The sequence below is a fragment of the Convolutriloba macropyga genome, chromosome 2 (genome assembly GCF_964194025.1).
Source record: "Convolutriloba macropyga chromosome 2, txConMacr16.3, whole genome shotgun sequence".
NCBI lineage: Eukaryota > Metazoa > Xenacoelomorpha > Acoela > Convolutidae > Convolutriloba > Convolutriloba macropyga.
In genome coordinates, this window is record NC_134469.1 from 22773493 (window position 1) to 22792575 (window position 19083).

A 19083-nucleotide genomic window follows, 5' to 3' on the forward strand; every position below is an offset into this window, starting at 1 on the left:
TTCAAAATTTGTATCACAAATTTCATAAGGTGCTGATCATGAAGGTAAGCTGTTGCAAAAAACCCCGAAATTAAAATGTTTGCACAATAACCAACAAAACAAAAAAAAAACGATGGTAAATTTTCATCACAAAACCCAGCAAACAAAATTTTCGGCTTTGGCACGTTAATCCTAAAAACAGATCAAACATTTATTAAAAGACACACATCGTTTCATTAATTAGAAGAACAGGAAATTAATATATTCTTCACTCTTTATGAAACAGTCAAGAACTATTATCATGCAATTATCAGCCTAATTAACACTATTTTATAACTGTTGTCAGCCTAAAAGCACTGAACCTGTTTCAAACTTTTTTAAACCTGTTTCAGCCCTGATTGTCAGCCTAAAACACACTGTATTTAGCCTGTTTCAGAGCAGATTTTGCATTTCCTGTCAGAATTTTCACACAATACTGCAGCACACTAGAGGCAAATTCACACGATACTACATCACACCACAGGCATTTTCACACCATACTACATCACAACACAGGCATATTCACATCACACTTCATCACACCACGGGCGAACCCACAGCATACTACATCACACCACTCGCATACCCACACCTTACTAGATCACAAAACACGCATACGCACATCATACTACATTACACATCTGCTGGTTTCAAAAGCGATGCAGAAGATGTAAAAATACAATGAACAAAAAGTTAGAAGTTAACGAAGCTTTTCTGACATGCTCAGGCAGTTTCATCATTATAAAAAATTTCAAAGCGCTCTCTTTACTAAAGAATTACTCTGAACAGTCTGAATAGTTGTTCTGCTTTTTTTTCTGGACATAATGATCAAACTGTTTCAGTACTGGTTTTATAAGTTTATATTGAAATAAGTATGTTCAGTACTGAATTACTCTGGATGGTCAATCAGGGCCAATTTAATTATTAATGTTTCAATAAACCCAGTAAATTTTGACTCTCGAGAACAATTAAGCAATCTGTTCTAAAGCAATCGTTGGGTAATACAATAAGCTTTAGAAAAAAATAGTCAGTATCCACTATAATTTTGCAAAACCACCAAAAACTTACAGTTTGGGGTCTCCATATAGTGTGAATCTGCTTTTAGTCTAAAAACTTTTGGCAAAACTTTTTTGAGTAACTTATTTTATGACTGAATTAGCTCAATAATCTTCCCAACCTAACTCCCAACATCTGGAGGTTGTGAAAAGAATTGATACCGATTACTGGTAAAGCAAGTTGTCCAAAAACAAAAAATGTTAAAACAAAATTTGAAAAGAAGTTAAATTTGTGCAACAAAACAAATTGAAATCAGAGTTCTGATCGTTTTTTTGAGATAATGAAATATCGGCGGGTAAGACTCCTAAGCAACGGTTTGTTATGCGCAAAGAGTTTCAAATAGGGCTAAAGTAAAAACTGATTTGATTATATTACTACAGTTATTTTTCTGTTTTTGGAGACGTCCTTTTGCCTCACGGAAATAGAAGAGGTTTAACGCTCTAAAGTCATGTTCAAAGTGGCAGTCTTTCATTGATGACCAGATGACAATTTCTCCGCCCAGTTGTTAGCATGCATTGCAATGATGAATCCTATAGTCTGATTTTTAACAGTCCTTCATTCACTACCGTTTAAATCAGATTACGAACTGTGCATATGTAAGCATACGTGTGTATGTCTGTTTCTGTGTGTGAGTGTGTTCCATTTATTCGTTTTCAGGCGGAGCAGACAAAATCTCCAGACATTGTAGTGCGAGCTGATACCCCGATTGAGGTGTGTGCGTGTGTGTGTGTGTGTGTGTGTGTGTGTGTGTGTGTGTGTGTGTGAGTGTGTGTGTGTGTGCGTGTGTGTGTGTGTGTGTGTGTGTGTGTGTGTGTGTTTGTGTGTGTGTGTGTGTGTGTGTGTGTGTGTGTGTGAGTGTGTGTGTGTGTGTGTGTGTGAGTACGCAAAATTGTGTATTTTAGTGGTTGTATGTGCGCGATTAAAATAAAATTAATTTTTGTGTTTTTTTTCATTATGCTAATAATAAAAACAGATTAAAAAACTAAGTTCAACAAGGCGGCTCGATAATGTGCGCTAGCACATAATGCTCTGAACCAGCTCATCCACGTTTTTCTTAATTGTATACCAAAAGAAAAAGAGAAAGAACATTTTCAAAAATAGGCTCTTCGAAAATAATTGGGTAATTAGTATTTTTATCTTAAGTGCAATAACCTCTTAGTGAAAAATTTCCTGCCGCATTGGAGAGCCACCGAGAGCGGCTATTATACAGCGTAGGAGACAAAAGCAACAAAAACAACAAATTTTCTGTCTAACTGAAAATCGGTTTCGTTTAATAGAAAAAATCACTATCAAACTCAAATTGCATCAATTTCAACATAAACAAAAAAATCCACGTGTATTTTACCTCAAAACAAGCGCGAATTGTCATTAATATAAAACAAGTCGCCCAAGCCATGAGGTAGAAGAATAGAAAGGCAAATTCAACCATCAGTTGTCAACTACAAACTCTAGATGTTTTCTTAAGTAACTCCATCGTAACCGTAGGGGCCATTCATTAGTGAGAAATTGATTTGAATAATGCCAACCTAAATAACTGTTGATAAATTCCACTGATGAGATTAGGAACAATATGAACAAAAAACCAATTATCAAAAATAACTGTTAATTACAACCAAAAATCAAAATCTATATTTTAAAAACGCTTGAAAAAACCAAAATGGCAACAGATAATAAAGCACAAAAGTATAATTTGTATCAATTCAATCATCAATAAACAGTTAGTCGGCGTCAGCAAAAAAACAGTTTTGGTCTTCTGAAAACATGATGAAACCAAACTACTTTTTTTAAAACAGATTCAAAGTATAAAAAATCCGGAGCTCTCAACTGAAAATAATGGATATGTTCTTTTATGCGTCTCTACAGGGACCCATTGAGAGCTCTCATTATCCAGAGTATGTCATAAAACTTTGATAGAAAGTAACAAGTACATCTAAAAGACAGATTTTCAGCTAAAATTTGGGAAAAACGGTGTCAATGCCCTTAAAAATATGAGTTATTCATTAAAACCGTTTTAAATGATAAAGGGTTCTCATCGTCAAAACTAATGGAAAATATCATTTATTTTGTCGTATGACATAAAAACGAAAAATGAGAAACACGAAATTGTTGAATATTACAAATTATTCGAATTGCAAAAGTCTTATGAAAACACAAACTAAAGGAACAACAACACCAAAAATAAACCTGTCAGAAAATCAAGTTTTTTCTAGCAAGCTGTCGTAAGCTGTGTAAATTTTAATGAAACAAATAATCCAATTATATATAATTAGACAAAATGTAGATATCAGAGGATGCCAATTCTGCCTCAGTTTAGTGAAGACTAAGCCTTAAGACATTAAATTAACAAATAGGACAGATAGGCCTCAAAACCCCAAAAACAGAGATACAAAAACATATAACAGAAACCTTTAAAAACAAAAGTTTTCAACTGAACAGATTATATTTGTTTAATGGTTGTGTTTGTTTAAATTGTATCAGTTAAATCATGAATAAATATTTAGTCCGCGTCAGCAAAAAAAACAGTTTAGGTATTCTGAAAACATGATGGACCAAAATACTTCTTCAAACAGATTCAAAATATAAAAAATCGGAAGCTCTCAACTAAAAATAATGGATATGCTCTTTTATGCGTCTCTGCAGGGACCCATTGAGAGCTCTCATTATCCAGAGTATGTCATAAAACTTTGATAGAAAGTAACAAGTACATCTGAAAGACAGATTTTCAGCTAAAATTTGGGAAAAACGGTGTCAATGCCCTTAAAAATATGAGTTATTCATTAACACCGTTTTAAATGATAAAGGGTTCTCATCGTCAAAACTAATGGAAAATATCATTTATTTTGTCGTATGACATAAAAACGAAAAATGAGAAACACGAAATTGTTGAATATTACAAATTATTCGAATTGCAAAAGTCTTATTAAAACACAAATTAACGAAGCAACAACACCAAAAATAAACATGTCAGAAAATCAAGTTTTTTCTATCAAGCTGATGTAAGCTGTTTAAATTTTATTGAAACAAATAATCCAATTATTTATAATTAGACAAAATGTAGATGTCAGCGGATGCCAATTCTGCCTCAATTTAGTGGAGCCTAAGCCTTAAGACATCAAATTAACAACGAGTACAGATAGGCCTCAAAACCCCAAAAACAAAGTTACAAAAATGTATAACAGAAACTTTTAAAACAAAAGTTTTCAATTGAACAGATTATAATTGTTGAATGGTTGTATTGTTGAACCTCAATAAGCCTTCGGTTCATAGGGTTTATGCAGAAAAGACATCAAAAAATGACTACAAGCGTTGATCAGTATGAAATTTTTTTTCAAAAAAAAGATCAAAATCCACGAAGACAATGAAAAAAGTTTTGTTTGTTTTACAAAAAGTGGATGGAAGATGTCCTTAGTAAAGTTAAGATACAAATTGTTAAAAAAATCTGAAAGTCCAAAAAGTCAATCAAATTTTCAAAATTAAAAAAAATATATTCACGACTCGTGTTTTCGAAAGAGTGACGCCAATAGGAAGAAAGCTCTAGAAATTTTCAGCACTGAAATCGTAGAAACCACAAAATTCCAACTGAAAACATAATATATGACCATGGGGCCTCATTTTGACCAAAAACGTGGGTGATAAATTTCATTTGATTTTTTTGGTCTGTATTGAAAATAGAAAAAACCACGAACGATCCAAAACATGCCTTGATGATGCAGGGCGCTCAATGATAAAAGTTAATTATTCCATTTCTAACCAAAATAGAGAATTTGACAATAAAATGTAAAAACATCAAAAATGAAAGGTTCATTTTGTATAAACATTATCTTAAGTCAGCGAAAAACCCGCAAAAAATGTATTCCAGTACAATCTTAAAAGAAAAAGAAGTAGAATAGGCTTGGCCTTTTTTGAGTTGCATTAAAGTTTCTTCAGCAGTTTCAGGTCTGTACCTGCAGCAAATTGGAAAAAAAAATCGGCCGATGAAATATTTGGTGCATTTTCTGATGAAAAAACGCTAAATTTTTAAAGAGTTCATCATTTTTAAGCTCAAAACGTCGGATAAAATTGTCTATTTTGTCGACAAAATATTGAAAGAAATTATCGAAACCCCATTTTAATTGAGCGAGGAACGTGTCTTTCGCTGTTATCAAAAAATTTTTTCAACCTGGTTCTTTCACGTGTTGGATCTGCATCATGGAGGACTGAGACTCCATTAATTCTGCGAAACAAAACTTACCAAGCATTAATATAATTTTCTTTGAACTATATTACTATGGATTTGAACCAATGAATTGTGGTAAGTACACCGGTATTGTAATTCTAGCAATGGAATTGATCAATGTGAAACTTGATAAACTTTTACAACCGAACCGAAGTTATTTTTGTGTTAATCCCTGCCAAAAAAGATGAAAACTGTTCTCCGCCTATCCAGGAATAAAATTATTTTTCATGAAGATTTCCCTGTTTATCCCCTTAATTTCCTGGCGTGTTTCCCTGTGTATCCTTGTAATTTCTTGGAAGTTTTCTCCGCTTGTCCTGTTAATTTTCTGGAAGTTTTCCTCGCTTACTCTGGTAAATTCCTGGAATGTATACACGCTTATCCTGGTAATTTCCTGGTAGGTTTCCCCGCTTAACCTGGTAATTTCCTGTAAGGTTTACCCGCTTATTCTGGTAACTTCCTGGAAGGCTTACCCGCTTTTCCTGGTAGCTTTCTGGTAATTAACTGGTTGTCCAGGTAGCTTCCAGATAATTAGCTGGTTGTCCTGGTGTTTTCCCGAAATGATGCCCGAATTTCCTGGTAATTTCCTGACAAAGTTTCTAGTAATCCCGTTAACGATGTCCAGCCGTAAGTTACCATTAAATGTCATTCCTGGTAGGATTCATGGTAATTTTCCCGCCGGGAAATTAGGGAAACTTATCGAGAAAATTACCGGGAAAATTCCATTCTAACCGGGAAACGTTGCACTGGGAAGCAACCCTCACTTGAATCTTTAAGCAAAATGAATAGCATTATTGTTAACAAATTGGACAAAGTTCAGCAAAATTGACGAAAAATTGAGCAAAAATTCCGTAAAAATTGAACAAAAAATAACAGAAGATTCTAATGTTCTCAAATCTTTGAACCTCGATAACTGTCCAGAAAAAACATAATTCAGATAAAACTTTTTAACTTTAAATTCTACGCTGTGCGGGCCCTCAAATTATACCAATCACAACTCTCTACAATGAATATATCGATCGGCCAAAATTGACAGAACAATAAAACCCATTTGTATATATAGTTCCTCCCCAACTAAGGTGGGTGGGAACAATAATTACTGATTTCTAAAATAACTTTATTTTAAATCATAAAAGATAATCAATAAAAATCTATGAAGTATGCGCTGACAGGATAAAACATGCTTGGCAGCTCGAAGCTCGTTAATCAGAAAGCAAAAACTTTTTAAAGATAGCTAAAGTTGGCCGCCATCCACGTAAAATTACGTTTCTCAAATTTTCTTGTTTAATGCATTGACGACTCAATTTGCTTTCGTATAATCGCACGAAACATTATATCACCATCCACTCAGTATGTCTTGGAAATCACGGTAAAAAATTAGTTAAACACAGATTGACAAAAAAATCTTTTAACAGAACACGTTGAATCCGTTGTAAAGACCGAACTGGGGGTTGTTTTAAATACTGATCACTAGTTGATGCGCTCAGATCTTCTGAAATTTTGTGCATAAAGTGGGGAAAGTATTCTTGGTAGTTTTTTTGTTTTGGAAGAGTATAGAAATCTAGCGAGCAGCAATTATTTACAAAGCTCACAAAATATCGTTTGCTATTTTGTGGTAACATTAATTCATGATGAAGAATTTGAACAAATGGATCAAATTTAAAAATCAACTTCAGAAATTGAGTATTTTGTTAGGTTTCTTTCAAATTTGAGGGATCAGTCTGTCTCCTGGATAGGGTTTGCTGATCATCGATCAAGGTCTATTTTGTTGTGCAGCGTTTCTAAATTCCTTTTAAATCAGCTAGAAAACATAGCTATAATAACATTTGGCAATAGTGCAGATATATATTTTGGATATGATAACGGTTCTTGCTCCTGTCAATTTGACTGTGAATTTTTTTTTTCGGTCTGAGTGGGGTGGAAATCAATGTGCAAACTTAAGTATTTATTGCCAAGAGTTAATCGTCTATTAAAAATCTTTTTTAATTCAATGGGTCTACTGAGGCTTTATTGTCAAAAAAATAGTTTTATGAATATTATGCAAAGTAAATAACTTAATTAATTATCGAAAACGGTGTCCAGTTTGTATTCAGTTTTTTTTTCGACATAGCTTCATATTTTCGTTCGAACAAGGTCCATGTTAGTCTCAGCTGCAGTAAACTTTAGTATAGTAAACTTTTTGTTGTATTTCAGATGTCAGGCTGCCGCCAACCTGGACGTTAAGAGTTCAAAATCTTGTAGTGTCGGCGTTTTTATGCACCCGTAAAACATTTTAAGCTACACCCCCTCCTGTTTAATTTGCCCCCGCCTGTCGTTCGAAAGCAATTAAACCGACGGTGCTCGTTTTATGTTTTATAGACTATAATGGTTCTTGTAGATGCGAGTGTTGATGTGATTTTTTGAGTGGAACTTGATGTGAAAATACACAATACGGATCATCTCTGATACATATATTCCGATGTATTCCCATCCACTTAATTGGGCTTTTTTCGATCGTTGTTAAGTCATTTAAATTATCATTAGATGAACAAAAACTCTCCCTACCTTCTACCACTTGGAAACGCTGTCTCAATTTCTACAAAAATAACAACGCATTAGAAGTTATTATCGAAACTGGCTCTCAAAAATATGAGAGGTACTATAGCAAGCGTAACAAGGAAGTGAGGAAGCCGTATTCATTGCAATTCTTGGGTAAAATTGACAATAAGACGAGATACAATTACCTGTCCTGTTGTGATAAGATAGACTCATTTTCAGATAATATGGAGCTGCCTGTCGTCTGAAAAGATATCGATGGATTGTTGTTTGCTAAGCGTAAATATTTGTTTATAGAAAGTAAACATCTAATTAACTGGAAAGAGCCGCCTTCATGGCGCTGTCAACAATAACACATCTTGTTTTTAGATAAACAAAATTGCTTCCGAAATTTGTTATTCTTTATCATCTAAAAAACAACTGTCTCAAAGGAATATGATAAAAGTAAATGGAGAATTTAATAAAATGAACAGATGATCAGAGAGTAAATATTAAACTTCTTGATTGTCCAATTAATGTTTTGTCAAATGCTAAATGTAAACCTAAATTCCATAATCAATTTATTGACTGGCGAAGAGCAAAATTTATGAAAAAAGACAAGCGTGAACGAAATTTGAGGCCGTATATGCCTTCATTGGAAAAATGGAGAATTTTGAAATGAAATTATCTTTTGTACTGAATTCTCTAGTATTTCTTATTTTTTCCGGTAATTTATACGAATTGACGGAAAATTATACAGCAGAAAAGATTGTTTCTTTTTTCAACGCGGAAAAGGAGTGTGGTCTTTCACGCTGGGAGAAAGCAAAATCTCGGGGTATGTTCCCCCCATTGCATTAAAATCGGAACAAATATTAGGAAACGGAGTTTTTAATTACATAGTGCACTCTACTGCCCCCCCCCCCCCCCCCACCACCCAACGCCCCCACCCCCACCCAACGCCCCCACCCGCTTTCATCAAATAAAAATTGATCGTGTTGAATTTCAAAGAATCGCTCGCAGTAGTTTCCAGTTCTCATTTTTCAATCCTCATTCTCAAGAGTTTCAAAAGCTATTGATTTTTAATCACAATGTAAATTGCCCGAGGGGATTTTTCTGCAGGGTTATTTTGTAGGAATTGCGTAAGAGATTGAGAAAACTGAGAATTAATTCGGATCAATAGGTTCAAATCGCTTTTATAAAGGAACTGTTTGAAAACCAACAATTTTCTCAACTTAATCGCGATACCGCATTTTAATGACCCCAAGGCTTTTGAGGGGAATTACTTGAGCATTCCAAACCTTTTCCTAGGGGGCGGGGGGTTGAATGATATTCATATTCCCTCACACTTCAGACATGCGGGGTAATTCAACCAAAATTTGAAATTCTGTGCAAATTTTAAAACCCTTACGCCCTATTCCATTATTTTTGGTTATGAACAAAAGTGCTAAAATTAGGTTGAGGAATCTTTTTTACATAAAAGCTCGAATGAAAAGTGTCAACTTTGACAACTCTCATCAGATAACTTTTCACGGCCTGATTACAAGCTAGATTTGTTCACGTGCGGTAGCAGGAATTGACCCAAAAAGTAATAAAACACGGGCTTCATTAAGACGGGCTCATGGGGAGGGGTAATTAGAATATGGGGTACAGGTTGTCTGATTGTGAAAAAGACTAAAATAACACGGATGAGGAAATAATGATAAACTTGTACTCTTTTCAGTTCAGTAGAATAGAATTGACTGTGACTTCACGGAGGCGGCCAGAATGGCTCGAAGTAGTATAAAGAGCAATCAAGCTTGCACGATTCGTCTATAATTAAATGGAAGACGGCGCGGCTTGTAGAGAATTGAGACCACGTCTGGGAAAAGAAAGCGTAAATTGTGCAAATCTGTATCAAATTACAGCTTTTTTATTTTAGGGTCTTTATGTCCCCGGGTCACTGAGACGCGGCTGCTGCGAACTTAATTTGCATCAGGATAAAACGAATTTGGATCTTATGATCCCGGGCAATCAGTACACAGGCCGTGTTTTATTTGTAGAAGAAAGGCGAGATGATTTCCATTCCCCCAAAATTTAAAAGCTTACATTCTCCGAATTATCAGTAACTAAGACCAGGGAAAAATTATGGTGATTATAAAAATTGTTATGGCTAAAACCACCGTTGAGCTTTCAGCCCATTTCTGCGCTTTATTACGCGAGTAATCAGCTGAATGCGCTGTATTGTAAGAAAATAGCTGAATATGCTGCAAGATTCTGAATGAGATGTATTTTGTTTAGAAAAATCAGCTCTTTTCAGTTGATTTCGTACCAAAATTTCCATTTTTTCGGGCTCATTTAAGCAAGTTTTCAAACACTTTGGCATCACCATATGTAAATATTTTAAGGTTTTCCCCGCAAACGAGTTTTTTCTCTGATGGGTTGCTTGAATTCATGAAGGGTAATCGTGTGACTAGTTGGAAATCAGTCAAAAATTTAATGCTGACAATTCGAATTTAGTCCTGCTGTTTAATAGCTATTAAAAACCGGAGTGAAATAATATTGAGTATTTATCCATGGTTTATGAATCTGTGACGAAGAAACTGAAAACCACGCCATCAGTGCATTTTTGTTTTCTGAGCAAATATAATAAACATATTGAGAACTGAACTGAAGCAAATATAAACTGATGTCTGAAATGTGAAATCTGGAGAAATTAAATTTTCTGGATTTAATTGACAATTGGATGGTAAAGCACATTTGAGCCAATTTGATTGTATCACATATATCTGATGTACATGTTTACGTAATTCTGGTGAAGTTACAGAGAAAATTTGACATCAATCAAGAACCCCGTAGTTGTTCGACATGCAAACTAATATTTTGCAGTGACTTTACCAGAGTCACCCTTATTTGAAAATTACTTTATCAGGTTTGGCAACTTAATCTGGGATTTGTTTAAAGACAACTTCTGCTGGGATTTGTAGCTTTTCATCATATCCTAGCAATGTTAAATTGAAGTTTTGTGCATCGGCTTAATAAAATGGAATTTAGTTTTGCGAATAACGGTTGTCCATTAACCGGTTACATGACTCTGATGAAGTAAGTTAGTGAGAAAATCTGGCGTTAATCAAGAGCCCAGCAGTTGTTCGAGATGCAAGCTAACATTTCGAGATACATAACATTCTATTTAAAACGCTCACATTAAATGCCGACAGTAGTATTCAGATCTGGCACTGTACATATGAAATGTGGGATTCTGGAACCTGCAACTTCAGAATTACCTGCAACTAGATACCGACGAGGAAACAAGCTTCAAAAAAAAGAGTAAATTTAATCAAATGTCTGCTACCCACTTGTAGAGTCTTAAGTAAAGTAGTTTGCAGCTTTTACAAAATTATTAGATTTTTATTTGACGAGATAATTTAGTTTTGGAGCAAACACAAGGCTCCCCTAAAGCAACCAGGAACTGCCCTTTGAACCAAAAAAAACTCACTTAATAGCAATTTTCAATCTTCAATAAGTATAAGATTTCAAAAACTTAACAACCTTTTGACCTTCATATTGCGAGAGCTTCAAAACTTCAATTCAAGATGACTTCTTCAACAAACGCAACAATAAATTACCACGTGATTTGAACTAAGAAATCATAATTTCATCTGATTTTATCAACAACACTTGTTTCCTTTTGAGCTTGAGTTCTTCTTAAGCATAAAGCATTTAAGTCTTTAAAGCGTTTAAAGCAAGTCTAATCAACAAAGATAAGTGTTGCGACGCAACATTTAATGGTCCGCCGAAAAATAGGTTAAGGATAAAATAGTCGAAGCATTAAGCACCCAAAGCATTCACTCTCTCAAAAATTTGTTGATAACCTTAAAAGGGGAAACTTAAAGGGAAATTGAAAAGCGGACCCCCCACTAGATACCATCATTCCCCCACATGTTATTCAAGTTGATTAACTTGTATAACTAGGTTGATTAACCTAATCAAGAGACCCGGTAGAGGATATCTAGTGGGGTAACTTTATACTCAAGATTCTGCATACTTTTTTTTGAAAAACTTCAGGGGAAGTCAATCTCTCTATCTAGTTCTCATCGAGAACACGGTTTTTGTTAGCTTACTTTGCCCCCTGAAGTACTAAGACTAAGTTCGCGCGTAAAAATTGGCCGCACTTTTGCGGGGGGGATAGATACAACCCTATATTTACAACTTTCACGCTGTTTTAACTTATTTCTGAGCTTTTAGCCACAAAAGATTTACAACAACAGATAAAGACAAAGAATAAAGCCAAAGAATACAACTAAAGAACAGCATCAAGAACAAAGCAAGGAACAGTGAGACAACAGCATATCAGAAACATGCCAGAAAATCTAGAACTTCTTCGAAAGTCGCGTGGGGCTCACAGAGGAGTTGCAACGAAACTCTACAATGAAGCAGACGGCATAATGAACAAACCGTTCACACTTATCAATGAAGACGACCTTATTCGACTGCAGCAGATAGTTGAACTATTGAAGAAGAAGCAAGCCTTCCTATCTGAGCAGAACCAAAAGATTCAGTCTCTTTTTGATGATCCTGACAACTTGGACGATGAAATTGTTGAGACAGAGGAGTATGATGACAAGATATGCCAAAACATCGACTATGTTCATCGGTTTGTTCAGCGAAAGACAAGACACTCGTCACAAGAGAGCTCATTTGCAGCCGGAAGCACCACAATTTCGAGGAATATACAGAACATCAATCTACCAAAGCTCGACTTGCCCAGTTTTTCCGGAAACTACTTGGACTGGATCTCCTTTTATGATCGCATCAAGGGAGCAGTAATAGATAACGATCAGTTGACAAACAGTTTGAGATTACAGTACCTGAAGTCAGCAGTGAAGGGAGAAGCTTCGAAGATGTTAACTTCAATCACAGTCAACGACGACAACTTCGATGTTGCAATGGAAATTTTGCAGAACCGATACGACAACAGGAGATTGATACTTCGAGCCCACATCCATTGAATTGTCTCATATCGACCAGTTTCACACGAAAACACACGGGAATTACGAAAACTTGTCGACACAATGGAGGAGCACAGACTTTCTCTTCGGAACATGGGACAACCAGTTGAGCATCAGGACCCCTTTTTTGTCTACTTGATTGCAGAAAAACTGCCCACCGAAACACGAAAGTTCTGGGAGCTTTCTTCAAAGGGAAAAGAACTACAGACCTATCAGGAACTAAGGACAATCCTGGAGGAACGTGTTCAGGCGTTGGAGTCAGCAGCATCAAGCAACAGTTCATCAAATACCAAAAAACGATCGCATACGCAACAAAATCAGCCACAGAGACAACTTCACACTCATGTTACGACAACGAATCAGCAATGCGAATGCTGTGAAGAGGAACACAGAAATTTCAAATGTGGTAAGTTCAAAGGTTTAGGTGTCAAGGAGCGAGCCCAGCTGATCAAAGTCAAAGGACTTTGTTTCAATTGTCTAAGACCAGGACACCGAGCAGAGAGTTGCAATGGTTCTTCGTGCCGCCAATGTGGACAAAAGCATCACACGTTGTTGCATCGAGAAGATGCGCATCAAGTAAATCAATTGAAAAGCTCGTTTGGAAACAGCCGCAAAGCCAACTCAAGAGATCAGGAGAAGGTTTCATCTGGAGCCTCCAACAGTAATGCAGAACAAATAACTATCGATCAAAAGATAACAGCAGCCCTTACCCATGAAGACAAGACACAGGAAATTTTTCTTCAGACAGCAATTGTTCCTGTTAATGTTCAAGGAGAAATAGTATATCTTCGAGCAATTCTGGACTCTGCATCTCAGAATAATCTTGTAACTGAAGCTGCAGTACAAAGACTTCAGCTAAAGAGAAAGAGGAACAATACTCGCGTTTTTGGACTCGGAGGAAATGAAGTCTCAACTAATCGCGGATTTGTTGACCTTTGCCTTCAACCAAAAAACAAAGCACCAATTATCATTGACGCGTCAGTTTTAACAAAAATGACAAACGATTTACCTTCTCGGTACATCAACACAGACAATTGGGAGACAGTAAAGGAACTACAGTTGGCTGATCCCGACTTTAACAAGCCCGCCCAAGTTGATCTAATCATTGGAGCTGGACACTACGAGGACTTGATGGTTGGGAACAACAGACTGAAAGAACCAAACATCCCCGTTACTTATCGGCTCTCAGTATTCGGTTGGTTAGTAATTGGACGCGAAAACGTGCAAACTTCCAATTCTTCCAGTTTGCAAACCTACTTTGTGTCATCATTTGAAGACAGTTTGCAGCGTTTTTGGGAAATCGAGGAAGTGCCTGCAACTAAACATCTGACCGACGAAGAAAGAAGATGTGAAGAACACTTCAAGTCAACCACACGAAGAAGCCCTGAAGGAAGGTTCATCGTAAAACTGCCGTTTAAGAACGAAATTGGAGAACTGGGGGATTCCCAGCAGCAAGCACAACGAAAACTTAGAAGTCTCCTTCATAGACTTCAAAAACAGCCTGATCTGTACAGAAGATACAACGAGTTCATCAATGAGTTCATTAAACTAGGACACATGGAAGAAGTACCAGCAACGGAGATGCTACTGCCAATAGAGAAAAGCTATTATCTCAGCCATCACTGTGTGTTCAAAGACTCAAGTACAACTACGAAGCTGCGTGTAGTCTTTGATGGTTCAGCAAAGACTACCAGTGGAATTTCTTTGAACGATAGACTGATGGTGGGACCCAAGATCCAGAAAGATCTATTCAGCATCCTGATCCGTTTCCGTATGTATCCTGTAGCCCTTTCAGCAGACATTGCAAAAATGTACAGACAAGTGCAACTGAATACCGGAGATAAGGACTATCATCGACTACTTTGGAAGGAACCGAACTCAACAGAAATAAAGACATTTAGGATGACACGTGTCACGTACGGAATAGCATCATCAGCGTTCCATTCTATTCGCCCATTACAAATTTTAGCGGAAGATGTTACGGACAAAAATGTACAGCTAGGAATCACGACAGACATGTACGTCGACGACTTGTTGACAGGAGCACCCGATCTGGAAAGTGCAATGAAACTGCAGGACTCAATCATAGCAGTTCTTTCAAAGGCAGGGTTTGAGATTCGCAAGTGGACTTCAAGTAACCCAGAACTTGTTGAAAGGCTACCTGCAAACTTTCGAGAAACTACCGACGAGATGACGATTAAAAGCGACGACTACAGTATAAAAATTTTAGGCGTCAAGTGGAACCCAAATCCAGACCACTTCAGTTTCATAGCAAAACTAGACGAAAAGACACCATCTACAAAACGCGAAATACTGTCAGAAGTTACACGGCTCTTTGATCCGTTGGGATGGCTTTCACCTACAACAATTCAGTTCAAATCTTTTGTTCAACTGCTTTGGATGGACCGACTTGGATGGGACGAAGCTTTGTCGAAATGCCTTCAGCAACAGTACAGCCGACTCAGAGTTCAACTGAAGGAATTGGAAACTATTACACTGCCCAGAAAGGTAGTTTCAATCTCGCCAGCATCATCGGACATTGAACTTCATGTCTTCTGTGATGCATCAACTACAGCCTACGCCGCAGTTGTGTATATACGACAATCTTTCGACGGAACAGTTCACACAAGGATGTTGACAGCAAAGACCAGAGTTGCACCAATAAGGAGTTTGTGCGTTCCCCGGTTGGAACTTTGTGCAGCACTTCTTGGAGCAAATTTGGTGGAAGCGATATCATCATCTTTGAACGATCAACGTTTCCCGACACCAAAAGTGTACGCTTGGACAGATTCAACGGTAACACTGGCTTGGCTGCAAGACTTTCCAAGAAAGTGGAAGACATTCGTTGCCAACCGTGTTGCAAAAACTCAGAACCTCATTCCATCCAGCAATTGGAATTTCGTGACGACGGAGGAGAATCCTGCCGTTTGCGCATCACGAGGAATCTCAGCCGCAAACCTAGCCAAACACAGCCTTTGGTGGAATGGACCCAGCTGGCTAGAAAAAAGCGAAGATTATTGGCCGAAGTCGGAATCAATTGAAGAACATCAGCATGCAGTGAACAACGAAGTGCAAGGAGAAACACTGAAGCAAACAACAATGGTTGTTACTCAGGAGAACAACTCAATAGTTCAGCTAATTCATCGAACATCCTCATTTGGAAAACTGGTTCGAATTTTTTGTTATGTCAAGAAATTCATTCAGAAGGCCAAACAACAAAGCCAGAAAACCATTGCCAGCAGAACAGATCCAACAAAATCCGATAGCAAATGCTACTCACAGAAGAGGAACCTATCATCAAAAAGATGTCAACAGAAAAAGTCGGAAGCTGCAATAGCATCTGAAATTCAGTCACTTCAACTCAGCTCTTCAGATCTTTACCTTGGACGGATTGCCATATACAGCCTGATTCAAAAACTTTACTTGCAAGAGTTTGATACCATTGTTAGTCAATCATCTTCATCAATGACAGAAGGGAAAGGTAACAATATTCCGGAGAATGTGTATTGTCATAAACCCCTTGGTAAGGTTGAGGTAGGCAAAGTTGGTGAGGTTGAGGTAGGTAAGGTTGAGGTTGGTAAGGTTAAGGTAGGTAAGGTTGGTCAAGGTGAGGTAAGTAAGGTTGCTAAGGTTGAGGTAGGTAAGGCTGGTAGGGTTGAGGTAGGCAAGATTGGTAAGGTTCAGGTAGGTAAGCTTTGTACAGCTCAATTAGGTATTTTAGATAAACCAACAAGATTCAACGAATTGGAGGAACATGTAGGTACAAGTGAAGAAGAATTGATCAACAGTACCACAAAACGAAGAATAAAGCTTTTGCCAAAAAGAGGACGACTTTTCAAACTTTCTCCCTTCTACGACCCAGACAATAAAGTTGTTCGCGTGGGCGGACGACTAGCAAATTCGCCATACAACATAGACAAGAAGTTTCCTATCCTCATTCCCAAAGATTCTCCAATCACACTGCTCCTGATTCGGGAAGCTCATGCAAGGAACTTACATGGAGGCCCACAGTTAACATTGTTTTATCTTCGACAAACAATTTGGATACCCGGAGGACTATCAGCTGTTAAAAAAATTATTTACAACTGCAAGCCCTGCATTCGCCACGACGCCAGGATTCTTCAGCCGCAAATGGGAGATCTGCCAACAGAACGTGTTGTTTCATCATTTGCTTTCACCCACACTGGTTTGTACTACTGTGGACCTTTCAGCATAAAAGACAGCAGCGGAAAATTGCAGAAAACGTTTGTTGCCCTTTTTGTATGTTTCAGCACAAAGGCCGTCCATATGGAAACAGTGACAACGTTGACCAAGGAGGAATGTCTGCACGCCATAAAACGTTTTACAGCACGACGTGGACTGCCCGAAAATATTTATAGTGACAACTCAAGGACTTTCATTGGAACTCGGGGAGAAATTGAGTTTCGTAAATTATTAATGGACAGAGTATTCAAGGAACTGGTAGATGCCTTCACTACAAGACATCAGATAAACTGGTTGACAATTCCTCCACGGACGCCTCATTTCGGAGGTCTCTGGGAAGCCGCAATAAAATCCTTGAAGAGACATTTTTACAGGACTGTGGGGACAACAAAGATGTCTTTTGAGAATTTCACAACCCTGATCACTCGAATTGAGGCCATCCTCAATTCTCGCCCACTTACAGCCCCCTCTAGCGATGCCAATGACCCCTCAGCACTAACACCCGCTCATTTTCTTATTGGACGCCCATTGACAGCTTTGCCGGAGCCATCTCAAGAAGACAACCGGACACTAAACAGAAGGTTCAAAAGCATCAACAACATTGTCAGACAATTTTGGAAAAAGTGGTCCGTGGACTACTTGACAACACTTCAACATCGACCAAAATGGCAGGATAACAAACAACAGCACGCCGTCAATGACATTGTTATCATCAAGGAAGACAACACGCCTCCAATGCTATGGCCACTGGCAAGGATTACAAAAATATTCGACGGAAATGACAAGATAGTACGAGTAGTCCAAGTTAGAACGCAAACAGGACTCTACATACGACCAGTAAGCAGACTGGTTCCATTGGAGAAGGAGAGACCAGAATCTCAGTTACCCAAATGGAAGACAGCGGATGACTCAATGGATGAGGATTGACAAGTCAGCAGCAGAACCCAATTCAATACAACAAGACCGGAAGATAAGCGTTCCTTAGACAATGAGCAATCATTATTCAAGTCAATATCATCAGCATTCAATATTTGCAATATTTTGCAATCTGTCAAGCTAATTGTAAATCATTCACCTTCATGACATCAACGACAATGACGACCACAATGATGATGATGATGTTGATAATGACCACGAGGATGATGATGACGACAACGACAAAGACGACAACGATGACGACTACGACGACGAAGATGACAACAAGGCAAACAGCAATCAATTTTCAGAAAACAATTTCCTCGTCAAAAATTTTCTGTGAAATGTCTTGTTTCAGAAGGTCTTAAGTGACTTCAATATTACTTTTCAGTTGAACTCGTTCAAGGAGGCCGGGCTATGTTGTGGTTAACAACCTTTTGACCTTCATAATGCGAGAGCTTCAAAACTTCAATTCAAGATGACTTCTTCAACAAACGCAACAACAAATTATCACGTGATTTGAACTAAGAAATCATAATTTCATCTGATTTTATCATCAACACTTGTTTCCTTTTGAGCTTGAGTTCTTCTTAAGCATAAAGCATTTAAGTCTTTAAAGCGTTTAAAGCAAGTCTAATCAACAAAAATAAGTGTTGCGACGCAACAGGAGCAAACACAAGGCTCCCCTAAAGCAACCATGAACTGCCCTTTGAACCAAAAAAAACTCACTTAATAGCAATTTTCAATCTTCAATAAGTATAAGATTTCAAAAACTGTTTATTTTTCACATAATTAATAAAGCTTATACTGATTTAAAGTTATTTTAAGATGTGTCAGAACTCTGTCATCAGTTTTTGTTCAATCAAAGCACCAATTCATGATTGGATCTACAACCGTCAAGATTTTGTGGCTGCCAATTTTGCAATCTTCAGAATGTGAATTTTCAGCCAGAACTATTTTACGAACAACTAAAAGTCTAGCAAACTCAACTCAATTTTTTTCTTCAATCGAGAAGCCGCTAGTTACAGCACACACATATTGGCACCAAATAAACGCTCATAGAAATTCTCCGTAGGTGAATTTTGCTTAAGAAAAACAACACATAGGCACATTTTTTTTAAAAAAATGTAACAAGATAGACTCTTTTTCATTATTTTTATAGACTAACTGAATATGAAA

At 37.2% G+C, this 19083-nt stretch overlaps 2 protein-coding genes across 2 annotated transcripts in view; one reads left to right on the plus strand and one right to left on the minus strand.

Annotated features, from left to right (window-relative positions):
- Window positions 1-8364, minus strand: part of LOC142358149 (5-hydroxytryptamine receptor 1A-like) — a 94511-nt gene extending 86147 nt beyond the window's left edge. Inside the window, exon 1 of the mRNA XM_075409620.1 lies at window positions 8011-8364. The gene's annotated coding sequence lies outside the window, so the exon portion shown is untranslated. The remainder of the gene's footprint in view (window positions 1-8010) is intronic.
- A 4485-nt stretch (window positions 8365-12849) lies between these two features.
- LOC142334859 (uncharacterized) lies at window positions 12850-17916 on the plus strand. Its single transcript, XM_075383185.1, has 2 exons — window positions 12850-16309; window positions 16508-17916. Exons 1-2 carry the CDS (start codon window positions 12850-12852, stop codon window positions 17914-17916), a joined length of 4869 nt encoding a protein of 1622 aa, XP_075239300.1.
- The last annotated feature ends 1167 nt before the right edge of the window (window positions 17917-19083 follow it).

What these genes read in the sequence shown, in the direction of transcription:
- LOC142334859 (XM_075383185.1), top strand. Translation starts at nt 12,850, where the DNA reads ATGGAGGAGCACAGACTTTCTCTTCGGAACATGGGACAACCAGTTGAG. An exon ending in GTATTGTCATAAACCCCTTG is followed by an intron (nt 16,310 to 16,507) that starts GTAAGGTTGAGG and finishes TAGGTATTTTAG; the next exon opens with ATAAACCAACAAGATTCAAC.